Raw genomic sequence first — 22,683 nt, forward strand, 5'->3', positions numbered from 1 at the left:
TGGTCTCGGTGGCCACTCCCAGTCACCAGTCTAACTGGATTAGTTGTAGTTTCCGGGTCACCTTCAAAGGCAGCCCCACGGAGAGCGCATGGCAGTAGTCCAAGCGGGAGATAACCAGAGCATGCGCCACTCTGGAGAGACAGTCCGCAGGCAGGGAGGGTCTCATCCTGAGCACCAGATGGAGCTGATAATGGGCATTCCTGTCTCCCAGTTGTGACCTTAAATAGTACAGTCCGGCACGATTTCATCAGGTGACTTGTTGCATGTGGTAAAGGGCTGCGAGACCATCAATTAGGGCCCAGGCATGGCTAGACTTAGCCCTCCGGCCTCTTAAGATATATGATCAGCTGTCTACAGCAACCTGCTTTAGAAGCGGGTGCCCTAAAAACAAACACAAAGGGTTCCCTGTTTCCCTCGTGTCTGAAGTGGTGTGGGAGTGGGAGGGGCAGATCACGCTGAAACAATGCAGGAAGTGTCCCAGATTTGGAACAGCAGGTTCATAGAACTGTAGAGTTCAAAGGGAACCCCAGGACTCATCTAGTCCAACCCGCTGCAATGCAGGAATCTCAGCTAAAGCATCCGAGACAATTTGCCGTCCAAACTCTGCTTAAAAGCCTCAATTGAAAAATAATAATAATAATAAAAAATTTTTATATATATCCCACCCTCCCCAGCCGAAGCCGGGCTCAGGGCGGCTAGCAACAATAAAATAGTACAACATTCTAAAATCATTTCATTATAAAATTAATTCAAATCAATCCCTCGGCCAATAAAGCGAGATGAGCGCCACAACCCCAGAGTCGGCCACGACTGGACCTAATGGTCAGGGGTCCCTTTACCTTTACCAAATTTCAGTTCCCAGGGTTCTCTGGGGGAAGTCACGTGCTTCAAAGGTGTGTTCAATATCCTTTAGAGAACAAGGCTTCCCAAACTTTGGTCTCCGCTTGTTTTTGGACTACAACTCCCATCATCCCTAGCTTGCAGGACCAGGGGTCAGGAAGGATGGGAATTGTAGTCCAAGAAAAACCACGCTGGAGACCCACGTTTGGAATACCCTGCTTCAGAAAGCAGAGCGTGGGCCAGACCCCTCGAAATTACAAGGGCATTCATTCCAATGGGTCTACTCTGGAGTAGGTTTCCGCTGAAGCCAAGGGAGCGGGGCCGATGCTTGCTGACACAAGCGCCAGGAATCTGCCACCGTGGCCGTTTCGCTTCTCTTAACGCTACTAGGAAGCAGAAGCGCCCGGGGCGGCAACGGGGCGGGGAGCGCGGCGCTCGGCTCCTCCTGCGCTCGGGCGAGTTTTCCTCCGCCCCCGGAGCCTGCCTATTGGCTCCAGCAGCGGCTTAGCCTCGGATCCGCGATGGAGAAGGAGGAGGAGGCGCGGAGCTCTGCGCGCGGTGGTGGTGCCAGCCCGCTTGGGGGCGCCGCGGAACCGGCCAGCTGGAAGCGCCTCCGACGCGCACGGGGGGTTTCCCGGAGCCCATAAAAAGCCGGCCGGAGGACGCATGGCTGGACAGAGCCTCACGCGCGTCCCGGCTCTCCTCTGCCTCCGCTGGGCTCCGTCCGGGCCCGCCCTGGACGCCCGCCTGCTCGGAAGCTGATGCGCCCTGCCCGTGCGCTTTTACGCGCGGCTGGTGCGCTTTTACGCGCGGCTGGTGCGCCATGGGAGACTCCCAGCGGCCGCCGCCGGAGCCTTTGTCGGCGCGCTCCCGGCTCAGCTACTCGGTGGGGCATTTCCTCAACGACCTGTGCGCCTCGATGTGGTTCACATACCTGCTGGTTTACTTCCACTCCATCCTGGGCTATAGCACCAGCCACGCGGGGGCGCTCTTGCTGGTGGGGCAAGTGGCCGACGGCATCTGCACGCCGCTGGTGGGCTACGAGGCGGATCAGGCCGGCGGCTGCGGGCGCTACGGGAGGAGGAAGTCGTGGCACTTGGCCGGTGAGCTTGCAGCGGCGTGGGAATGGTGGAGGGGGTGGGGAAGAGAGATCCAGAGGGGGGGGGGTTGTTTGCAGGACGAGCTGTGGCGTTGCATATATCTAGAAAAAGAGAGACAGGCCCAGGCTGGACAGAACCGGCCTTGCCTGGGGCTTGCCAGGTCCGAATCCTCCTTTGCCCCAGCACCCTGCTTCTGACAGAGGACAGCTGAGCACATCTCTTCCCGGCGCTTGATTATTTCATTTATTTATATTCCAAATTCGAGTTGGTTACATTGAAACCTCTCAAAGCCGCTTAACAGCACTGGCATCAGTGACAAAAACAGCTTCGCATTTTATATAAAAATAAATTGCCCTTTTAAAATGTGTTTTTTTTGGGGGGGTTGTTTTTATTATTTTGTGGTTTTATATCTTGATTTTATTCTGTGAACCGCCCTCAGAGCCCCGGGTGTGGGGCGGGATATAAATTCAATAAATAAAAATTGTATTGTTTATTTTACACACAAATTCCTACGAAGCAACTTGTGGCAACATCACAGTATGATAAGAAGCACATATTTAAAAATCCAGTGTGGACTGGCAGTCTTAACAATTTTCAACCCAAGGCACTTAGTATCTGGGATAAGGGTGTTTTTTAAATAAATAAAAATAAAAATCTCCTCTTAAAAGGCTTTTAGCTCCCTTCATGTGGTACACTGTGCCTGAACATGGAGGGTTGATTTTAGATTACAGTGGTACCTTGGGTTAAGTACTTAATTCGTTCCGGAGGTACGTTCTTAACCTGAAACTGTTCTTAACCTGAAGCACCACTTTAGCTAATGGGGCCTCCTGCTGCCGCCGGAGCGCGATTTCTGTTCTCATCCTGAAGCAAAGTTCTTAACCTGAAGCACTATTTCTGGGTTAGCGGAGTCTGTAACCTGAAGCGTATGTAACCCGAGGTACCACTGTATCTTGATAAATAGCCACTAAGTGCACCTGTGGCTTCAAAAAAAGTCATATGAGGTCAGGTCAGAAAGGTCATCAAGTTCAGCGGTCCATTTTCCACTCCATGCTTCCTTGATATTTGCAAGCAGGACTTGAGGAATACAGCTGTGTTGGCTGGTTTGTTTGTTGCCCAGTGGTAGACTGCCATGGCTGGTGGAGGTTTATCTCTCTCAGGTGGGGCAAATGGTGAGAAAGGGGTCCTTGGAGTTGGGAGTCCAGCAGCCACTGTTGCCCCAGTTAAAGGTAAAGGGACCCCTGACCGTTAGGCCCAGTCGTGGACGATTCTGGGTTTGCGGCGCTCATCTCTCGCTTTACTGGCCAGGGAGCCGGCGTACAGCTTCCGGGTCATGTGGCCAGCAGGACTAAGCCACCTCTGGCAAACCAGAGCAGCGCACGGAAATGCCGTTTACCTTCCCGCCAGAGTGGTATCTATTTTTCTACTTGCACTTTGAGGTGCTTTCAAACTGCTAGGTTGGCAGGAGCAGGGACCGAGCAACGGGAGCTCACCCCGTCATTGCGGGGATTCGAACCGGCAACCTTCTGATCGGCAATTCCTAGGCTCTGTGGTTTAACCCACAGCGCCATCTCATGTAAAAACACACTGATTCCCAGATCATCCACGGGCCAGATTGAGAAGGCGATTGGGCCGCATCTGGCCCCCGGGCCTTAGTTTGCCAGCGTGGTGTAGTTGTTAAGAGCGGTAGATTCGTAATCTGCTGAACCGGGTTCGCTTCCCCGCTCCTCCACATGCAGCTGCTGTGTGACCTTGGGCTAGTCACACTTCTATGAAGTCTCTCAGCCCCACAGAGTGTTTGTTGTGGGGGAGGAAGGGAAAGAATGTTAGCCGCTTTGAGACTCCTTCGGGTAGTGATAAAGCGGGATATCAAATCCAAACTCTTCTTCTTCTTCTTGCCTACCTCTGTTCTAGAGAGTTGGACCTCCCTGCCATAGGTTATCAGCAGGAGAGGCGATCTCGTCAGCCAGATCCCTTCTGTCTTTTACGCTGAGCCTTGGTTTAGTTTAAGCATTAACTTTGTATGGTTTAGTTTAAGCATGCCGACTTTGTATGTTCCCGGCTGGAAGGATGTCGTTCCTGTTTACTCCCCCTTCTGATTCTCTGACTTCTTCCGTTTCCCCTTGCGCTGAACTCTTAGGAAAACCTGGCTGGTGGGGTCATAAATTGCTACTTCGGGGCTTTTTCGACATGTTTGTTGGGACGCTGTGTTCCAACAAGAGCAAGAGCTGTGCATAGCTTATCGCGATGAGTCAGGGCGTTCTGAGCACCCGCAACAAAAGATTGCTCAGCCCTGATTGTGTTCCCACAGGAAGGAAGATCTTCTTCCCTCTCTCCTAACGCTACAACTCGTGGGCATAAAAATCACAGAATTTAGGGTCCCCCAAAGGTCATCCAGTCCAACCCCGCTTTGCAATGCAGGAATCTCAGCTAAAGCTAAAGCTGGAAACTACAACTAATCCAGAACGCGGCTGCCAAACTGATGACTGGGAGCGGCCGCCGAGACCACATAACACCGGTCTTGAAAGACCTACATTGGCTCCCCGTACGTTTCTGAGCACAATTCAAAGCGTTGGTGCTGACCTTGAAAGCCCTAAACGGCCTCAGTCCAGTATAGCTGAAGGAGCGTCTCCACGCCCATCATTCTGCCCGGACACTGAGGTCCAGCACCGAGGGCCTTCTGGCGGATCCCTCCCTGCGAGAAGCAAAGCTACAGGGAACCAGGCAGAGGGCCTTCTCGGTGGTGGCGCCTGCCCTGTGGAACACCCTCCCACCAGATGTCAAGGAAATAAGCAACTATCTGACTTTTAGAAGACGTCTGAAGGTAGCCCTGTTTAGGGAAGATTTTAATGTTTGATGTATTATAGTATTTTAATATTTTTTTGGAAGCCGCCCAGAGTGGCTGGGGAAGTCCAGCCAGATGGGCGGGGGATAAATAATAAATTATTATTATTATATAAAGCAGCCATGACAGATAGCCATCTGACCTCTGCTTCATGGAAGGAGAGTCCACCTTGTAAGGCAGCTGGGGGATTTGCTTATGACCCCGGTCATACCTTCTTGAAACGCTTGTTCGTTTGTACGCACCACTTCTCTCCAAACAATACTCCTTTGTCGCTGTTAATTGCACGGTGCGCCGTTTTCAAAGCGAATCACGAGGCTTTGGGTTGACTCCTGCGTTGATTCTGCTCCGAGTAGACCCACTGAAAGGAACAGCCGCGACTCGCCCATTTTCAAAACGCGGGTGTGAGACTTTATATGGCCTTCTGCGAAGGTTGTGCGTCCTGAACACTACTTCACACTTCCAGATCCGACCCAATCGCCTTCTCAATCCGGCCCGTGGACAGTTCAGGAATCAGCGTGTTTTTACATGAGTAGAATGTGTCCTTTTCTTTAAAATGCATCTCTGGGTTATTTGCGGGGCCTGCCTGGTATTTTTACATGAGTAGAATGTGTGGGGCATAGGAATTCATTCATATTTTTTTTCCAAAATGTAGTCCGGCCCCCCACAAGGTATGAGGGACAGTGGACTGGCCCCCTGCTGAAAAAATTTGCTGACCCCTGGCATAAATAATATACACACTCTTGAAACGACAAAAATTTTTAAAAAAACAACCGTATGCAAATAATCTATGAATTTACAGAAATTAAACTTAAGTTAAATCTATACAGTCTCTTTCCCCCCCATATTTTTACTAACATAAAGTAGACGTCCTAGGATTTCCCCGTGCAAACTTTTTTCCTGGTGTTGAATATACTGGTTGTTATTACCTTACTCTTTCTGTGTTTTCTGATACCTTCTTACAACAATTTGTACCCTTGTTTGTTAACAGTGACTTTCAACAAGTGTCACTCAAACGCTGCCATAGAAATTGCAGCACTGTTATATTTCTGTAAATAAATCTTATATATATATCCCATTTTTGAAAGGGGTTGTTTGGTGGCTGGCTGCGATTTTCAATCTCTCCACAGCTTCAGCAGCTGAGATTGGAGTTGGGTTGGTTTTTCCGGTGGGTGGCTGATGGCGAAAGCTGTGGCCAAAGTCCCATCTACTCAAGGCGATGAGTCCAGCTGGTCAACAGTCAAGTCTCTGCTCACATGACCACAAAAAAGTGAGTCTGTGGGGCAGACTGTAGATGAGATACCTACCCTTCCTATTCGAGCGTCAGTCGGCCAGCGGAAGTTAATAATACAGTGGTGCCTCGCAAGACGAAAAGAATCCGTTCCGCGATTCTCTTCGTCTAGCGGTTTTTTCATCTTGCGAAGCAAGCCCATTGACGGCTTAGCGGCTTAGCGCTATTAGCGGCTTTTAGCGGCTTAGCGGATAAGCAGATAAGCGGCTTAGCAGCTTAGAAAAAGGGGGGGAGGAAAAAAAAGTCGGAAAAACTCGCAAGACATTTTCGTCTTGCGAAGCAAGCCCATAGGAAATTCGTTTTGCAAAGCACCTCCAAAACGGAAAACCCTTTTGTCTAGCGGGTTTTTCGTCTTGCGGGGCACCACTATAATAATAATAATAATAATAATAATAATAATAATAATAATAATGTTGTTTAGTCGTGTCCGACTCTTCGTGACCCCATGGACCAGAGCACGCCAGGCACTCCTGTCTTCCACTGCCTCCCGCAGTTTGGTCAGACTCATATTATTATTATTAATAATTTATTATTTATATCCCACCCATCTGGCTGGGCTTCCCCAGCCACTCTGGGCGGCTTCCAACAAAGAATTAAAATACAGCGGTGTGTTAAACGTTAAAAGCTTCCCTAAACAGGGCTGCCTTCAGATGTTCAGGCTAGATCCTTATATTTTACTGGAGAGTAAACCCCTTTGAAATGAACGGACGCAAGGAAATTGTGCCCTTTCATTTCACCAGGTCTGCCCTAGCCTTGGGTAGATTTGTGTACGTGCAGAAACACCCCACCCTCCGCAAAACTATATGAGATTTTGCCCAGTGTTTGCCCTGCTCAGAGTAAACCCATTGAAACGAATGGCTGCAACTGACTTGGGTCCATTGTTGCCAATTACCATATTTTTTGCTCTATAAGACGCACCAGACCACAAGACGCACCTAGTTTTTGGAGGAGGAAAACAAGAAAAAAAATATTCTGAATCTCAAAAGCCAGAACAGCAAGAGGGATCGCTGCGCAGCGAAAGCAGCAATCCCTCTTGCTGTTCTGGCTTCTGGGATAGCTGCGTGGCCTGCATTCGCTCCATAAGATGCACACACATTTCCCCTTACTTTTCAGGAGGGAAAAAGTGAGTCTTATAGAGCAAACAATACAGTAATTAGCTGAGAACTAGGAACTTAGTTTAATTTCGGGAAAAGACCCTAGAGAGCAGACCCGCTGAAATGAACTAACGTCGGATCCGCAAACTAAAGTTAACTGCTTTGTGCAGAATGCCGTCCTGGCCAGCTCGAATTTTACAGTTTTTTGGTTTTAATTTGTGGCGGTGGAAACCCCAGAAAATAATATCCTGTAGCAGAACGGTTGGCAGAGACACACAAACCTTGGAGGCGAATGTTAGCTCTTGATAACGCCGTGTGTGTGTTTGCGAGGGGCAGATAACTCAGCGAAACTTTTTTTCTCTTTTAAAAAGAGGAATTGGAAAGGGCAGATGTTGTATGCCTCAAACATCTGACTTTTCTTAGTCGGTCTGAGAAGTTCCCTTTTCTGACGAAACTGGCAAAGCGGGTATCATTGGCGGACTGTCTCCTTCCTGGTTTTGTTGCTTTCCCAAATCACAGGAGGCTTAATCATCAACAAGCAAACAGATCCGCGTCCGAATTTGTCTGGTTCAAAGTGAATCTGGGGGCAGTTGTAGCTTGGGACAGAGGGTCTTGTGACTGGAGGGGGGCAGACTTCTAAGGCTTTAGATAAGCAATGATCTCATAAAGCAGATGAGGTTTTTCTTCTTCAAAAAGGTGAACTTTGCCCAGCACTGGGGGTGTTGGGGAATGAGGACACACGACCGAGCTACAAGCAATCAGCAAAGCGTTTTTTTAATCCACTGGGAGATGTGTGTGGGCACATGTGTCTGGATTTTAGCTTCATTGTGTGATGACATCTGTTGTTTAGTCATTTAGTCGTGTCCGGCTCTTTGTGACCCCCTGGACCAGAGCACGCCAGGCCCTCCTGTCTTCCACTGCCTCCCGCAGTTTGGTCAAACTCATGCTGGCAGCTTCGAGAACACTGTCCCACCATCTCGTCCTCCATCGTCCCCTTCTCCTTGCGCCCTCCATCTTTCCCAACATCAGGGTCTTTTCCAGGGAGTCTTCTCTTCTCCTGAGGTGGCCAAAGTCTTGGAGCCTCAGCTTCAGGATCTGTCCTTCCAGTGAGCACTCAGGGCTGATTTCCTTCAGAATGGAGAGGTTGGATCTTCTTGCAGTCCATGGGACTCTCAAGAGTCTCCTCCAGCACCAGAATTCAAAAGCATCCATTCTTCGGCGACCAGCCTTCTTGATGGTCCAGCTCTCACTTCCATACATCACTACTGGGAAAACCAGAGCTTTTACTATACGGACCTTTGTTGGCAAGGTGATGTCTCTGAGGACATCTGTACAAAGGAAGAAAAACAGAAATCCATTTATTGTTTCAAATTTACTACCTGCCCATAGCAGCTATAATCATCATCATACATACATACAGTGCTACTTTGGTCCTCAAACAACTTGGAACCCAAACACTGCAAACCTGGAAGCAAGCGTTCCGGTTTGCGAATGTTTTTCGGAAGCCGAACGTGCTCCATTTTGAGTGTCACACTTCTCATTTGAGTGTTACGCTGAGGTCTGTTTTCACTATTTATTTTGCGTTTGTGCGACTCTTTTCGTTTTGTTTTTGTGACTGTGTAGAACTCAGTTCAGCTACTGATTGTGACTGCAGTACATTATTGCTTTCATGTAATGGATCAACGGTCTCGTCAGATAGTAAAATTCATCTTAAATTGCAGTTTTAGGGGCTGTTTCTAAAAGTCTGGAACGGATCAATCCGTTTTGCATTGCTTTCTATGGGAAAGCGCGCCTGGGTTTTGGAACGCTTTGGTTTTGGAACGGACTTCCGGAACAGATAAAGTTTGAGAACCAAGGTACCACTGTACAGTCATAAAAGCTGTTGTAGGAAAATCCTTGGACTCGCTTGGATTACCAAACGATTACCAAAAGAGGCGCAAAACAGCAGCCAGTAGGCTTGATCTTTATTCGACAACTGTTGCCACAATACTTTCACCCACCACATGAGAGAAGCAGGATGGAGCCCAGAGCAAAGGATGGCTCCCCCTTTTATCAGTTTTACAGAGATACCCAGTCCAGTAATAATAATAATAATAATAATAATAATAATAATAATAATAATAATAATAATAATAATTTATTATTTGTACCCCGCCCATCTGGCTGGGTTTCCCCAGCCACTCTGGGCGGCTTCCAACAAAGATGAAAAGTACACTAAAATGTCACATATTAAAAACTTCCCTGAACAGGGCTGCCTTCAGATGTCTTCTGAATGTCAGGTAGTTGTTTATCATTTTGACATCTGATGGGAGGGAGTTCCACAGGGCGGGCGCCACCACCGAGAAGGCCCTCTGCCTGGTTCCCTGTAACTTGGCCTCTCGCAATGAGGGAACCGCCAGAAGGCCCTCGGAGCTGGACCTCAGTATCCGGGCAGAAGGATGGGGGGAGGAGACGCTCCTTCAGATATACTGGACCGAGGCCGTTTAGGGCTTTAAAGATCAGACCAACACTTTGAATTGTGCTCGGAAACGCACTGGGAGCCAATGTAGGTCTTTCAAGACCTGAAGGAGCGTCTCCACCCCCATCATTCTGCCCGGACACTGAGGTCCAGCACCGAGGGCCTTCTGGCGGTTCCCTCATTGCGAGAGGCCAAGTTACAGGGAACCATTGCGAGAAGCAAAACTACAGGGAACCAGGCAGAGGGCCTTCTCGGTAGTGGCGCCCGCCCTGTGGAACGCCCTCCCAGCAGATGTCAAAGCGATAAACAACTACCTGACATTCAGAAGACATCTTAAGGCAGCCCTGTTCAGGGAAGTTTTTAACGTGTGATATTTTACTGTATTTTTGGTTTCTATGGCAGCCGCCCAGAGTGGCTGGGGAGGCCCAGCCAGATGGGCAGGGTATAAATAAATTATTATTATTATTATTATTACCCACAACACACCTAAAATTACATCATGAATACATCACATGTTGGGAGGCAAACCTGACCATCAGGGCTTGCCGCTGCCACTCCCTCGACTTCCACCATACACCAATCAAGTGTTGCAAAAGAGATATTTACATGCCTCCCAGCCAAGTTAAGGTAAAGGTAAAGGTACCCCTGCCCGTACGGGCCAGTCTTGCCAGACTCTGGGGTTGTGCGCCCATCTCACTCAAGAGGCCAGGGGCCAGCGCTGTCCGGAGACACTTCCGGGTCACGTGGCCAGCGTGACAAAGCTGCATCTGGCGAGCCAGAGCCGCACACGGAAACGCCGTTTACCTTCCCGCTAGTAAGCGGTCCCTATTTATCTACTTGCACCCGGAGGTGCTTTCGAACTGCTAGGTTGGCAGGCGCTGGGACTGAGCAACGGGAGCGCACCCTGCCGCGGGGATTCGAACCGCCGACCTTTCGATCGGCAAGCCCTAGGCGCTGAGGCATTTACCCACAGCGCCATCCGCGTCCCCCAGCCAAGTTAATCGCACCCTTTTGTCTTGATCTTGGCTTGCTATTGTTTAAAACCAAAGTGCTGCACCAACAAGCACAAAACAACCCCTCTGCAGCGCCACAAATCCAACTCAGTGGTGTGAACGTTGGGAAATGTCGATCGCTTCTCCTATCTGGGCAGGAATCTTTTCACAAGGGCCGATGCCGAAATCCAGCACCGCCTGAGCTCTGCGAATGCGGCTTTCTCCCAATTGAAGCGCAGAGTGTTTGAGGACCGGGACGTTCGCAGGGAAACCAAAATGCTTGTGATATAAACAAATTTCCTTTTCCTTTTCACTTGTTTACAAAGCTATTGCACTACCAACATTTTGCTGTACGCTTGTGAAACGTGGACCACTTATAAATGCCATTTCCAACTCCTCGAAAGATTCCATTAAAGGTGTCTCCAAAATATTTTACACATCCCCTGCGAACGAATGCCAGTGTACTGGAAGGAGCAAAGATTGCCAGTGTCAGAGCGATGATTCTTCAACATCAACTTCGTTGGACTGGTCATGTGCGGATGCCCAATTGCCTTCTCAATCCAGCCCACGGACGGTCCAGGAATCAGTGTGTTTTTACATGAGTAGAATGTGTCCTTTTATTTCAAATGCATCTCTGGGTTATTTGTGGGGCATAGTTTTCATATGTTTTTCCAAAATATAGTCTGGCCCACCACAAGGTCTGAGGGACAGTGGACTGACCCAAGACTGAAAAAGTTTGCTGAGCCCCTGGCTTAGGGCCTCATCAAACCTAAATCCAGCCCTGGATACCACTGTACAGTAGTACCTCGGATTACTTCAGGTTACACACTCCGCTAACCCAGAAATAGTGCTTCAGGTTAAGAACTTTGCTTCAGGATAAGAACAGAAATTGTGCTCCAGTGGCGTGGCAGCAGCAGGAGGCCCCATTAGCTAAAGTGGTGCTTCAGGTTAAGAACAGTTTCAGGTTAAGTACAGACCTCCAGAACGAATTAAGTATTTAACCCGAGGTACCACTGTATATATATTGAGCAGTCCGTAAGTGCTTCTGAAATAAACGGAGAGCATCTTTGCAGAGCCTGCTCCCAGTGTGTCCCTTTTAAAATGCCCCTTCCTTCTATCTCTCTCTTATTTCCTTCTCCTTTAGGTACCATCTGCGTCCTCCTGTCCTTCCCCTTCATCTTCAACCCTTGCCTGGGCTGCTCAGAGAACACCCCCCAGTTTGCAGCCCTCATCTATTTCATCCCCTTCATCGTCATCTTCCAGTTCGGCTGGGCCGCCACCCAAATCTCCCACCTCTCTCTCATCCCGGAGTTGGTGGACAGCGATCATGGAAAAGTGGAGCTCACAGCTTTCCGGTGAGGCCTGGTGCTCAACCAAAGAACTTTCTCGCCCTGATCTGACCACAGTGATCCACGCAACGGTCACCTCCAGGCTTGATTATTGTAACTCGCTCTACGCAGGGCTGCCCTTGAAGCTGACCCAGAAACTCCAGCGGGTGCAGAACGCCGCAGCAAGGCTCCTTACTGGATCCTTTCCACAGGATCACATTCACCCAGCACCAGTGGTGTAGCGTGGGGGTGCAGGGGGGGCCGGCCGCACTGGGCGCAACATCGGGGGGGGGGCGCTCGCCGCCTCTGGAGTCGCCGAAGAGCCTCGGGCGCAGGCTGTAGCAGAGCCCCATGTCTCGCGGAACCGACAAGCTGTGCGTGCGTCCGGGCTGAAGGCGTCCGGCAGGCAGCGGCTCTCAGCGCTCGCCACAGTCCCCGCGCATCAGGGCCGCGGAGGGTGCGCCAGGCAGCCCCTCCTCACAGCCCCGCCGCTGCCGCCGCCGGGCCATGTTGCATTTTCCTCGCCTCTCTGCCCTCCTCCTCCCGGCAAGCGGCGTCGTTTGGGCAGCAGCGCCAGCGGCAACTCGCCTCAGATCACCTGACACGGACCTGCCGCCGCCGCCATGGCTGCCTTACCGTAAATACCCCAGCCCAGGCAGCAGCAAGAAGAAGCTGGCAGCGGCGGCAGGTTAGGGGCGCAAATTACTTGCCTTGCCCCGGGTGCTGACAACCCATGCTACGCCGCTGCCCAGCACTTTACCAACTGCACTGGCTCCCGGTGGAGTACAGGGTCAGGTTTAAGGTGCTGGTTTTGACCTTTAAAGCCCTATGCGACCTAGGACCCTCGTACCTACGGGACCACCTCTCCTGGTATGCCCCACGGAGGACCTTAAGGTCCACAAATGACAACATTTTGGAGGTCCCAAGTCGCAAGGTGGTTAGATTGGTCTCAACTACGGCCAAGGCCTTTTCAGTACTGGCCCCGACTTGGTGGAACGCTCTGTCCCAAGAGACCAGGGCCCTGCAAGACAAAGCTATTCCGCCTGGCCTTTGGTTTGGACTCAGTCTGACCCTTATGTTTCCCTCCCCTTATGGTTTTGATCTATGGGCTACTATTAAAATGAGGCTGCATTTTAACCTGTATTTTAATTGGTCCCCCCCCCCCCATTATGTTTTTACTGTAATTTTACAGGTGTTAGCTGCCCTGAGCCTGGGTATAAATAAAATTTATTATTATTATTAAATTCATCCTTGAACCGCGCGATTCCTGACCACATCCTCTCCCGTGGCTTTTACAGGTATGCCTTCACCGTCATGGCAAACATCACCGTTTATGCAGCAGCCTGGCTGCTCCTACACTTCCAGGTGGGTCACCGCGGGCAGCCAGAACAGAGTCACCACCTCGGCCACCACGACATCCCCGTCTTTCGGGTGAGTGCAAGGAGGAAGCGGAACTGTGTGTCCCTTCCACCAGGCTCCTTAATTGCTTCTGGGCCTCTGATGATGATGATGGTGATGATAATACAGTGGTACCTCGCAAGACGAATGCCTCGCAAGGCGAAAAACTCGCTAGACAAAAGAGTTTTCCGTTTTTTGAGTCGTTCCACAAGACGAATTTCCCTATGGGCTTGCTTCGCAAGACGAAACGTCTTGCGAGTTTGTTTCCTTTTTCTTAAAGCCGCTAAGCCGTTAATAGCCGCTAAGCCGCTAATAGCCGTGCTTCGCAAGACGAAAAAACCCGCAAGACGAAGAGACTCGCAGAATGGATTAATTTCGTCTTGCGAGGCACCACTGTAATAATAACAACAACCAACAACAACAACAACAAATAATAATAATTTATAATAATACAGTGGTACCTCAGGTTACATACGCTTCAGGTTACATACGCTTCAGGTTACAGACTCCGCTAACCCAGAAATAGTACCTCGGGTTAAGAACTTTGCTTCAGGATGAGAACAGAAATCGCACAGCGGCGGCAGTTGGAGGCCCCATTAGCTAAAGTGGTACCTCAGGTTAAGAACAGTTTCAGGGTAAGAATGGACCTCCGGAACGAATTAAGTTCCTAACCCGAGGTACCACTGTATTAAAAACATGATAAAACATAAAAACATAAAAAACTAAACAGGGCTGCCTTCAGATGTCTTCTAAAAGCCAGATAGTTGTTTATTTCCTTGACATCTGATGGGAGGGCGCCACCACCGAGAAGGCCCTCTGCCTGGTTCCCTGCAACCTTCTCTTTTAAATCAGAACCAGTGAAGGAGGTGAAGGTCCTGTGTGAGTGTCTGGAGGCGGTTGGAGGATGGATGGCGGCTAATGGATTGAGGTTGGATCCTGACAAGACAGAAGGACTGTTTTGGGGGGACAGGGGGCGGGCAGGTGTGGGGGACTCCCTGGTCCTGAATGGGGGTCACTGTGCCCCCGAAAGACCAGGTGCGCAGCCTGGGGGTCATTTTGGACGCATAGCTGTCCATGGAGGCGCAGGTCAATTCTGTGTCCAGGGCGGCTGTCTATCAGCTCCGCCTGGTATGCAGGATGAGACCCTCCCTGCCCGCAGACTGTCTAGCCAGAGTAGAATAAGAATACGTGGTAGTCAATATTAAGGATTAGAATATTAAGAAAGGAGAAGAGATTAGTAAATGAAAGCAATCAATATAATTAGAAGTATGAATTTGGAGAACTCACATAATGAAATTCAGTTAGAGGGGATTTGAGGAAGTCAAGTTCTCAATGTAATGAGAATTAGGTATTTGAAGAAACCATTTCTCTTTGTGTTTAGTTTATTGTGGTGTGTTTGTTGTGTGTTTTGTTACGTCCTCTTTGTGATAAATGTTGAAAATCAATAATTCTTTGGGGGGTGAAGAAAGTGAAAGCCTTTCTCTTCCCCCTCGAATCAGAACCTGTCTCTGATCGTGGTGGGCATCGGCGCTGTCACTTCACTTCTCTTCCATCTGGGCACGAAAGAAAAGAGCCCCCCGGTTTCCAGGCTGCCGGATCCTGAGGAACGGACCCCCCTGTTGCCCCCGGATCGAAAAAGCCCTGCACGGCCCCTGCTCCTCTGGAAACACTGGCTTTTGGAACCTTCTTTCTACCAGGTGAGTTCAAACAATGAGGGAGCAAGAAGAAGGTTGTTCCCAGGCAGGTGACTGGGTCCCTATTGCCTTATCCCCATGGGATATAGGGGGCCTAGCCCCAATTCCAGGATACAGAGGGCCTTCTGGCAATTCCCTCCCTGCGAGAAGTGAGGTTGCAGGGAACCAGGCAGAGGGCCTTCTCGGTGGTGGCACCCGCCCTTCAGATGTCAAGGAAATAAACAGCTATCTGACTTTTAGAAGACATCTGAAGGCAGCCCTGGTGCTGATCTTGAGAGCCCTAAAAGGCCGTGTATCCCTGAAGGAGCGGCTCCACCCCCATCATCCAGCCTGGACACTGAGGTCCATCTCCCAAGGGCCTTCTGGCGGTTCCCTTCCTGTGAGAAGTGAGGTTACAGGGAACCAGGCAGAGGGCCTTCTCGGTGGTGGCGCCCACCCTGTGGAACGCCCTCCCGTCAGATGTCAAGGAAATAAACAAGTATCTTGACTTTTGGAAGACACCTGAAGGCAGCCCTGTTTGGGGAAGCTTTTAATGTTTAATGTTTTAATGGGGAAGCTTTTAATGTATTTTGATATTTTGTTGGAAGTTGCCCAGAGTGGCTGGGGAAGCCCAGCCAGATGGGCGGGGTATAAATAATAAGTTATTATTATTATTGTTATTATTATTATTAGCCCAATAAAGCTGAACTTTGTGTGGTTAACTATTGAGATCCACCTCTTTCACGGATGGGCTGTCTGGAGGATACAGTCATACCTCTTGTTACGTCCGCTTCAAGTTATGTTTTTTCAGGATACGTCCCGCGGCCACCCAGAAGTAACGGAACGGGTTACTTCCAGGTTTCGCCACTCACGCATGCGCAGTTGCTCAAAATGACATCATGCGCTGAAGCGGCGAATCACGGGTCGCATTCTGCTCATGTAGCGAACGGGGCACTGTACAGTTTGGGTTGTTCTGTCCCTATAATTCTGGTGTTGTTGTTTTTTTACAAAGGTTATTTTAAACATCCTTTACAGTTCATTATATATCATTTCTCAGTAAGCTTTAACCTCGCTACAGTGGTCCCTTGGTTCTCAAACGCCTTGGTACTCAAACAACTTGGAACCCTAACGCTGCAAACCCGGAAGTAAGCGTTCCAGTTTGTGAACTTTTTCCGGAAGCCGAATGTGATGTGTTTTGAGTGTTGCGCTTCCCATTTGAGTGCCACACTTAGACACTTTTCCGTGTATAAGAGTAGGGTTTTTTTACTTAAAAATTATGTGAAAAATTGTGGGGCATCATTATACACGGGGCAATCTCCCCCTCTATTTTCTTAAATTGGAGTCCCTAAAAATTGGGAGCATCTTAAAGGTAAAGGTAAAGGGACCCCTGACCATTAGGTCCAGTCGTGGCTGACTGGGGTTGCGGCGCTCATCTCACTTTACTGGCCGAGGGAGCCGGCGTACAGCTTCCGGGTCATGTGGCCAGCAGGACTAAGCCACTTCTGGCGAACCAGAGCAGTGCACGGAAACGCCGTTTACCTTCCTGCTGGAGCGGTACCTATTTATCTACTTGCGCTGGTGTGCTTTTGAACTGCTAGGTTGGCAGGAGCAGGGAGCGAGCAACGGGAGCTCACCCCGTCAAGGGGATTCGAACCGCCAACCTTCTGATCATCAAGCCCTAGGCTCTGTGGTTTAGACCACAGCGCCACCCGCGTCCCAGGGAGCATTTTATACACAGGAAAATACAGTATATAATATTCCTCCTTTGACTGTCTCTCCTCTTCTTTCTTTCCAGGTGGCAATGTTGTATATGGCCACACGGCTCATCGTCAACCTCTCCCAAACCTACATTGCAATGTACCTCACCAATTCACTCATGCTCCCTAAGGTGAGTCCGACTGGAGGCAGGCTTGAGGATTGAAGCATCGTTCACCTGGTTGCTAAGGCAACCGGCTCCTGAGGTGCGAGGGACCGATTTCATTCCCCCCCCCAAAAAAAATTTTTTCATTGGTTTTCCAAATTTATAACAAACATAAAAGAAAAACATTACAATATAAAAACAGACAGAAAGACAGACAAACATTTATCCTAACTTTTACAATCCCCCTTTTGTTAGTTGACTTCCTTGAATGCCCCTAGCCGACTTTCCATCTAACTTATTTTAGCAGTTTTCCAATACTATTTTCAAATAAAATTAACTTCAATTAACATCTTTTCATATTAACTTCTATCCATAGGGTTATGCCATTTAACATATTCCACTCCTAAACCAATCGTTGCTTAATGTGGATTACGAAATTGTTGCTAATATTTTGGCCGATAGGTTGAAGAAGGTTCTGTCAGACTATATTCACAAGTTCTGCCTAAACATATGAAAGACAATGGTAGGAATATAATCAACATTTTCAGAAGTTCAAAACACACACACACCCTCCCGGGTTCTCTTGTGGAGTTACAGAATCTAGCTTTTTCTGGAGCAGAATTTGCCAGTCAGAGGAGATTTGCAGAGGGTTGCCACATTTCCATGGCGCCAACGGTTTCCCGTTTCCGGCGACATCTCGTGAGAGACCCCCGAAATCTCCCAGAGGCTTCCGAGACCCCGGTAAACGAGGCTCTTGTGAGTTCTCGCCGGAATCCACTGTCTTTCCTCATGAGGTGGCGCTTGAGTTCTGCCTCAGTCCGGACAGTTTGGTCCGATAGATATAATTATAATATAATTTATTATTTCTACCCCGCCTTTATGGCTGGGTTTCCCCAGCCACTCTGGGCGGTTCCCAACAGAACACTAAAAACAGAATAAAACATCAAACATTAAAAATTTCCCTAAACTGGGCTGCCTTCAGATGTCTTCTAAAAGTCAGGTGGTGTTTATCTCTTTGACATCTGACGGGAGGGCGTTCCACAGGGCAGGCGCCACCACCGAGAAGGCCCTCTACCTGGTTCCCTGTAGCTTCACTTCTCACAATGAGGGAACCGCCAGAAGGCCTTCGGGAGATGGACCCAGGTCCGGGCTGGACGATGGGGGTGGAGACGCTCCTTCAGGTCTACTGGGCCTTTTAGGGCTTTCAAGGTCAGGACCGACACTCTGAATTGTGCTTGGAAACGTACTGGGAGCCAATGTAGGTCTTTCAAGACCGATGTTATGTGGTCTCGGCGGCCGCTCCCAGTCCCCAGTCTGGCTGCCGCATTCTGGATTAGTTGCAGTTTCCAGGTCACCTCCCAAGGCAGCCCCACGTAGAGCGCATGGCAGTAGTCCAAGTGGGAGATAACCAGAGCATGCACCACTCTAGCACAGGCACCCCCAAACTCGGCCCTCCAGATGTTTTGGGATTACAGCTCCCATCATCTCTGACCATTGGTCCTGTTAGCTAGGAGTGATGGGAGTTGTAGTCCCAAAACCTCTGAAGGACCGAGTTTGGGGATGCCTGCTCTAGCGAGTTTCCGGGTCACCTTCAAAGGTGGCCCCACATAGAGCGCATGGCAGTAGTCCAAGCAGCAGATAACCAGAGCATGCACCACTCTGGAGAGACAGTCTGTGGGCAGGGAGGGTCTCATCCTGCGTACCAAATAGACCTGGGAGACGGCTGGTGCTGGTTTTCAGCTCTTCCTCCTCCAAAGATAACAGAGCCCATCCCGTTTTTTCCTCTGACTCTTGCCTTCCTGCAGAGGTTCATCGCCACGATTCCCCTCGTGATGTACATTAGCGGTTTCCTTTCCTCGTTTCTGATGAAGACTGTGAACAAGAAGATTGGTAGAAACGTGAGTAGCTCACATGCACCTCTGGGTTATTTGTGGGGCATAGGAATCCGTTCATTATATTCACCGTATTTTTCACTCTGTAAGACGCACCAGACCGCAAGATGCACCTAGTTTTTGGAGGAGGAAAACAAGAAGAAAAATATTCTGAATCTCAGAAGCCAGAAGAGCAAGAGGGATCGCTGCGCAGTGAAAGCAGGAATCCCTCTTGCTGTTCTGGCTTCTGGGATAGCTGCGCAGCCTGCATTCGCTCCATAAGACGCACACACATTTCCCCTTACTTTTTAGGAGGGAAAAAGTGAGTCTTATAGAGCAAAAAATACGGTATTTCAAAATAGAGTCCGGCCCCCTACAAGGTCTGAGGACAGTGGACCAGCCCCCTGCTGAAAAAGTTTGCTCACCCCAGTCTAGTGTTTCTCTTCCCCTCTATAATTTTTCAAAATCTCTTCTTTTCTCCCCTTTTTCTGTTTAGCTCACCTACTTTGTGGGCTTGCTAATCATCCTGGCGTTTGCTTCCTGGGTGGCTTTGGCTGAAAGAATCGGCGTGGAGATCTATGGGGCAGCCGTCCTCTTGGGCACCGGTTCGGCCACAATCCTGGTAACTTCTCTCTCCATGACGGCCGACCTCATCGGCAGCAACACAGTACGTAATGTGGGCATGCGCAGAGCGCACGGGTGATCTTGCCAGGGAAACACACACACACAAACCTTGATGTGTTGCCGAGATTCAAAACGTCAGCAACATAATCATCTTTATTTCATTATTTTTTAAAATAAAACCTGTTTCTTTTTTTTACGTAAATTTTTATTAGTTTTTCAACATATCATTTTCAACAGTAATTAAACATACTTTTACATCTTTTTTTGACTTCCATCAGTCCTGTCTGAACATTTTCCAATCTAATCTCTTAGTAAAGGTAAATGGACCCCTGACCGTTAGGTCCAGTCGTGGCCGACTCTGGGGTTGTGGCGCTCATCTTGCTTTACTGGCCGAGGGAGCCGGCATACAGCTTCCGGGTCATGTGGCCAGCAGGACTAAGCCGCTTCTGGTGAACCCGAGCAGCGCACGGAAACGCCGTTTACCTTCCCGCCAGAGCGGTACCTATTTATCTACTTGCACTGGTGTGCTTTCGAACTGCTAGGTTGGCAGGAGCAGGGACCGAGCAATGGGAGCTCACCCCATTGCGGGGATTCGAACCGCCGACCTTCCAATCGGCAAGTCCTAGGCTCTGTGGTTTAACCCACAGCGCCACCCGTGTCCCTTATTATAATATAATTTATATCATAAATTATTTCATTCCATTACATCTTCATAACACACTTTACAGTACGTTTTGAATTATAGCTATTTTCAATTCTGTGTGTATTCTATGTCGTGCTTTTCTGAAGCCAAATTGGCAACCTTGTTTTCTCCGACAGCACAGTGGTGCCTTCGTTTACGGAGCCATGAGCTTCACGGATAAAGTTGCCAACGGAGTGGGCGTGATGATCATTCAGAACTTGCACCCGTGCCCGTAAGTAGGAACGTTGCCCGCCGAAGCTGCTGCTAATAATAACAATAATAATAATTTATTATTTTTACCCCGCCCATCTGGCTGAGTTTCCCCAGCCACTCTGGGCGGCTCCCAATCAAGTGTTAAAAACAGTACAGCATTAAATATTAAAAACTTCCCTAAACAGGGCTGCCTTCAGATGTCTTTTAAAGATAGGATAGCTGCTTCTTTCCTTCACATCTGAAGGGAGGGCGTTCCACAGGGCAGGTGCCACCACCGAGAAGGCCCTCTACCTGGTTCCCTGTAACCTCACTTCTCGCAATGAGGGAGCCGCCAGAAGCCCCTCGGCTCTGGACCTCAGTGTCCGGGCTGAACGATGACTCTGTTTAGGGAAGCTTTAAATGTTTGATGTATTACAGTATTTTAATATTTTTTTGGAAGCCGCCCAGAGTGGCTGGGGAAGCCCAGTCAGATGGGCGGGGTATAAATATTATTATTATTATTATTATTATTAACAAGCCCCTGTTGCCTCCCCCTTTTCCTTCTCGCCCCCCAGGACAGAACACTGTTGCGGCAACTGTGTGCCATTTTACCGTTGGGTGATGGTGGCCGTCACCGGAGGAATGGCCGTCGTTGCCACCCTGGGCCTCGCCTGCATAATGATTTGGCCCATCCGTGTCCGGTTCCGTAAGTCGAGTTTGGTTTTGCCTTAAGTGTGTGGGGGGGGGGGGAGAGGGGGACCCGGCTGGTGGAAGAGGTGGCCCCCCAGAATGAAGGAATGATAATTTTATTTGCTACAGGTAGGTAGCGGTGTTGGTCTGCCATAGTCGAAACAAAATAAAAACAAAAAATTCCTTCCAGTAGCCCTTCCAGGGACCCCTGACCATTAGGTCCAGTCGCGGATGACTCTGGGGTTGCGGCGCTCATCTCGCTTTACTGGCCGAGGGAGCCGGCGTGCAGCTTCTGGGTCATGTGGCCAGCATGACTAAGCCGCTTCTGGCGAACCAGAGCAGTGCACGGAAACGCCGTTTACCTTCCCGCCGGAGCGGTGCCTACTTATCTACTTGCACTTTGTGCTTTTGAACTGCTAGGTTGGCAGGAGCCGGGACCGAGCAACGGGAGCTCACCCCATCGCGGGGAATCGAACCGCCGACCTTCCTATCGGCAAGCCCTAGGCTCCGTGGTTTAACCCACAGCGCCACCCGCGTCCCTATACATGAGCTTAGAGTTCCTATAAAAAAACTTAAATGAACAGTTTCAGTGATCTTTGTTTCTCGCTTCTTCCTGCAGATGATGTCTCCGTTTCGGGACTGGCCGGCACGCGATCCCGGGAACTCGGAGACTCCGAAGGCGGCGAAAACCCCGGTGTCGTCAACTGAGGCTCTGTTTCCTTTCGAAGGGGAGCGAGCCTGAAGACACTACGGCAACGAAGACCCAAAGACTCGGCTGCCCTCCCCTCGAGCCAACTGGGTTATTCTTGAGAATCGGGACCATTTGCAACTCTTTCTTTCCCCTCCTTGCACATTTTGCACAGTTCCTTCTCATCACCCGCCCTGCCCTTCCTTTTACACATCAAACATAAAAGTCACTAGACCTCATGAAGTCCCTATCTTCCCTACCCTCGCCACATCAGACCACTTTTATATACATATATATGAATATATAAATTTACTTGTATATAAGAATTATAAATAAAGGTGTGTGTTTTTATTAAAAAAGAAAAAATGAAGTTTAAGTAAAGCTGTTTCTTTTATGTCTGTCTCTTCGCTAAGTCGTAAAGCCTGGAAGTTGAAGACAGTGTTGTTTTAGTTTAGTTTTATATATATATATATATATATATATATATTGCTTTATTGGTTCCAAACAGAAAACAGTCAACAAAAAGACTTGTAAAACATTACAAAAAGATAGAATGGTTTCGTAATACATATCTTCTATGGCATGGGGAGGCAACCCTAAGGCCAGGGGGCTGGATCCGGCCCAATCGCCTTCCCAATCCGGCCCGTGGACGGTCCGGGAATCAGCGTGTTTTTACAGGAGTAGAATGTGTCCTTTTCTTTAAAATGCATCTGTGGGTTATTTGTGGGGCATAGGAAATCGTTCATTATATTTTTTGGTTCATTTGTTTTTGTGACTGCGGAACCCAGTTCAGCTACTTATCGATGGATTGTGCAACTTCGGAAATGGATAAAAGCCCCCCATGCAAACAATGACTATCATCAGTATAGGTAAGGGATTAATCCATTTTGCATGACTTTCTATCGGGAAGCGTGCCTTGGTTTTGGAACGCTTTGGTTTTGGAACGGAATTTCTGGAACGGATTAAGTTTGAGAAACAAGGGACCACTGTATAGGTGTTTCCTAATGACGTTCAGCACCCTTAACAAACTACAACTCCCATGATTCTTTGGGGCAGCCAAGC

At 49.1% G+C, this 22,683-nt stretch overlaps 1 protein-coding gene across 1 annotated transcript; it reads left to right on the top strand.

Annotated features, from left to right (window-relative positions):
• Positions 1-1,346: 1,346 nt before the first annotated feature.
• MFSD12 (major facilitator superfamily domain containing 12) lies at positions 1,347-21,987 on the top strand. The gene is made up of 10 exons (XM_083720528.1): positions 1,347-1,943; positions 11,759-11,969; positions 13,241-13,373; positions 14,840-15,037; positions 16,809-16,901; positions 18,680-18,772; positions 19,242-19,412; positions 20,189-20,283; positions 20,819-20,949; positions 21,553-21,987. The coding sequence occupies exons 1-10, from the start codon at positions 1,664-1,666 to the stop codon at positions 21,639-21,641; spliced, it is 1,494 nt and encodes a 497-aa protein (XP_083576654.1). The 5' UTR covers positions 1,347-1,663; the 3' UTR covers positions 21,642-21,987.
• Positions 21,988-22,683: the final 696 nt, after the last annotated feature.

Source organism: Podarcis gaigeae (genome assembly GCF_964106915.1).
Source record: "Podarcis gaigeae genome assembly, chromosome: 18".
Classification (NCBI taxonomy): domain Eukaryota; kingdom Metazoa; phylum Chordata; class Lepidosauria; order Squamata; family Lacertidae; genus Podarcis; species Podarcis gaigeae.

What these genes read in the sequence shown, in the direction of transcription:
- MFSD12 (XM_083720528.1), top strand. Translation starts at nt 1,664, where the DNA reads ATGGGAGACTCCCAGCGGCCGCCGCCGGAGCCTTTGTCGGCGCGCTCC. An exon ending in GTGGAGCTCACAGCTTTCCG is followed by an intron (nt 11,970 to 13,240) that starts GTGAGGCCTGGT and finishes TGGCTTTTACAG; the next exon opens with GTATGCCTTCACCGTCATGG. An exon ending in ACCTCATCGGCAGCAACACA is followed by an intron (nt 19,413 to 20,188) that starts GTACGTAATGTG and finishes TTTCTCCGACAG; the next exon opens with CACAGTGGTGCCTTCGTTTA.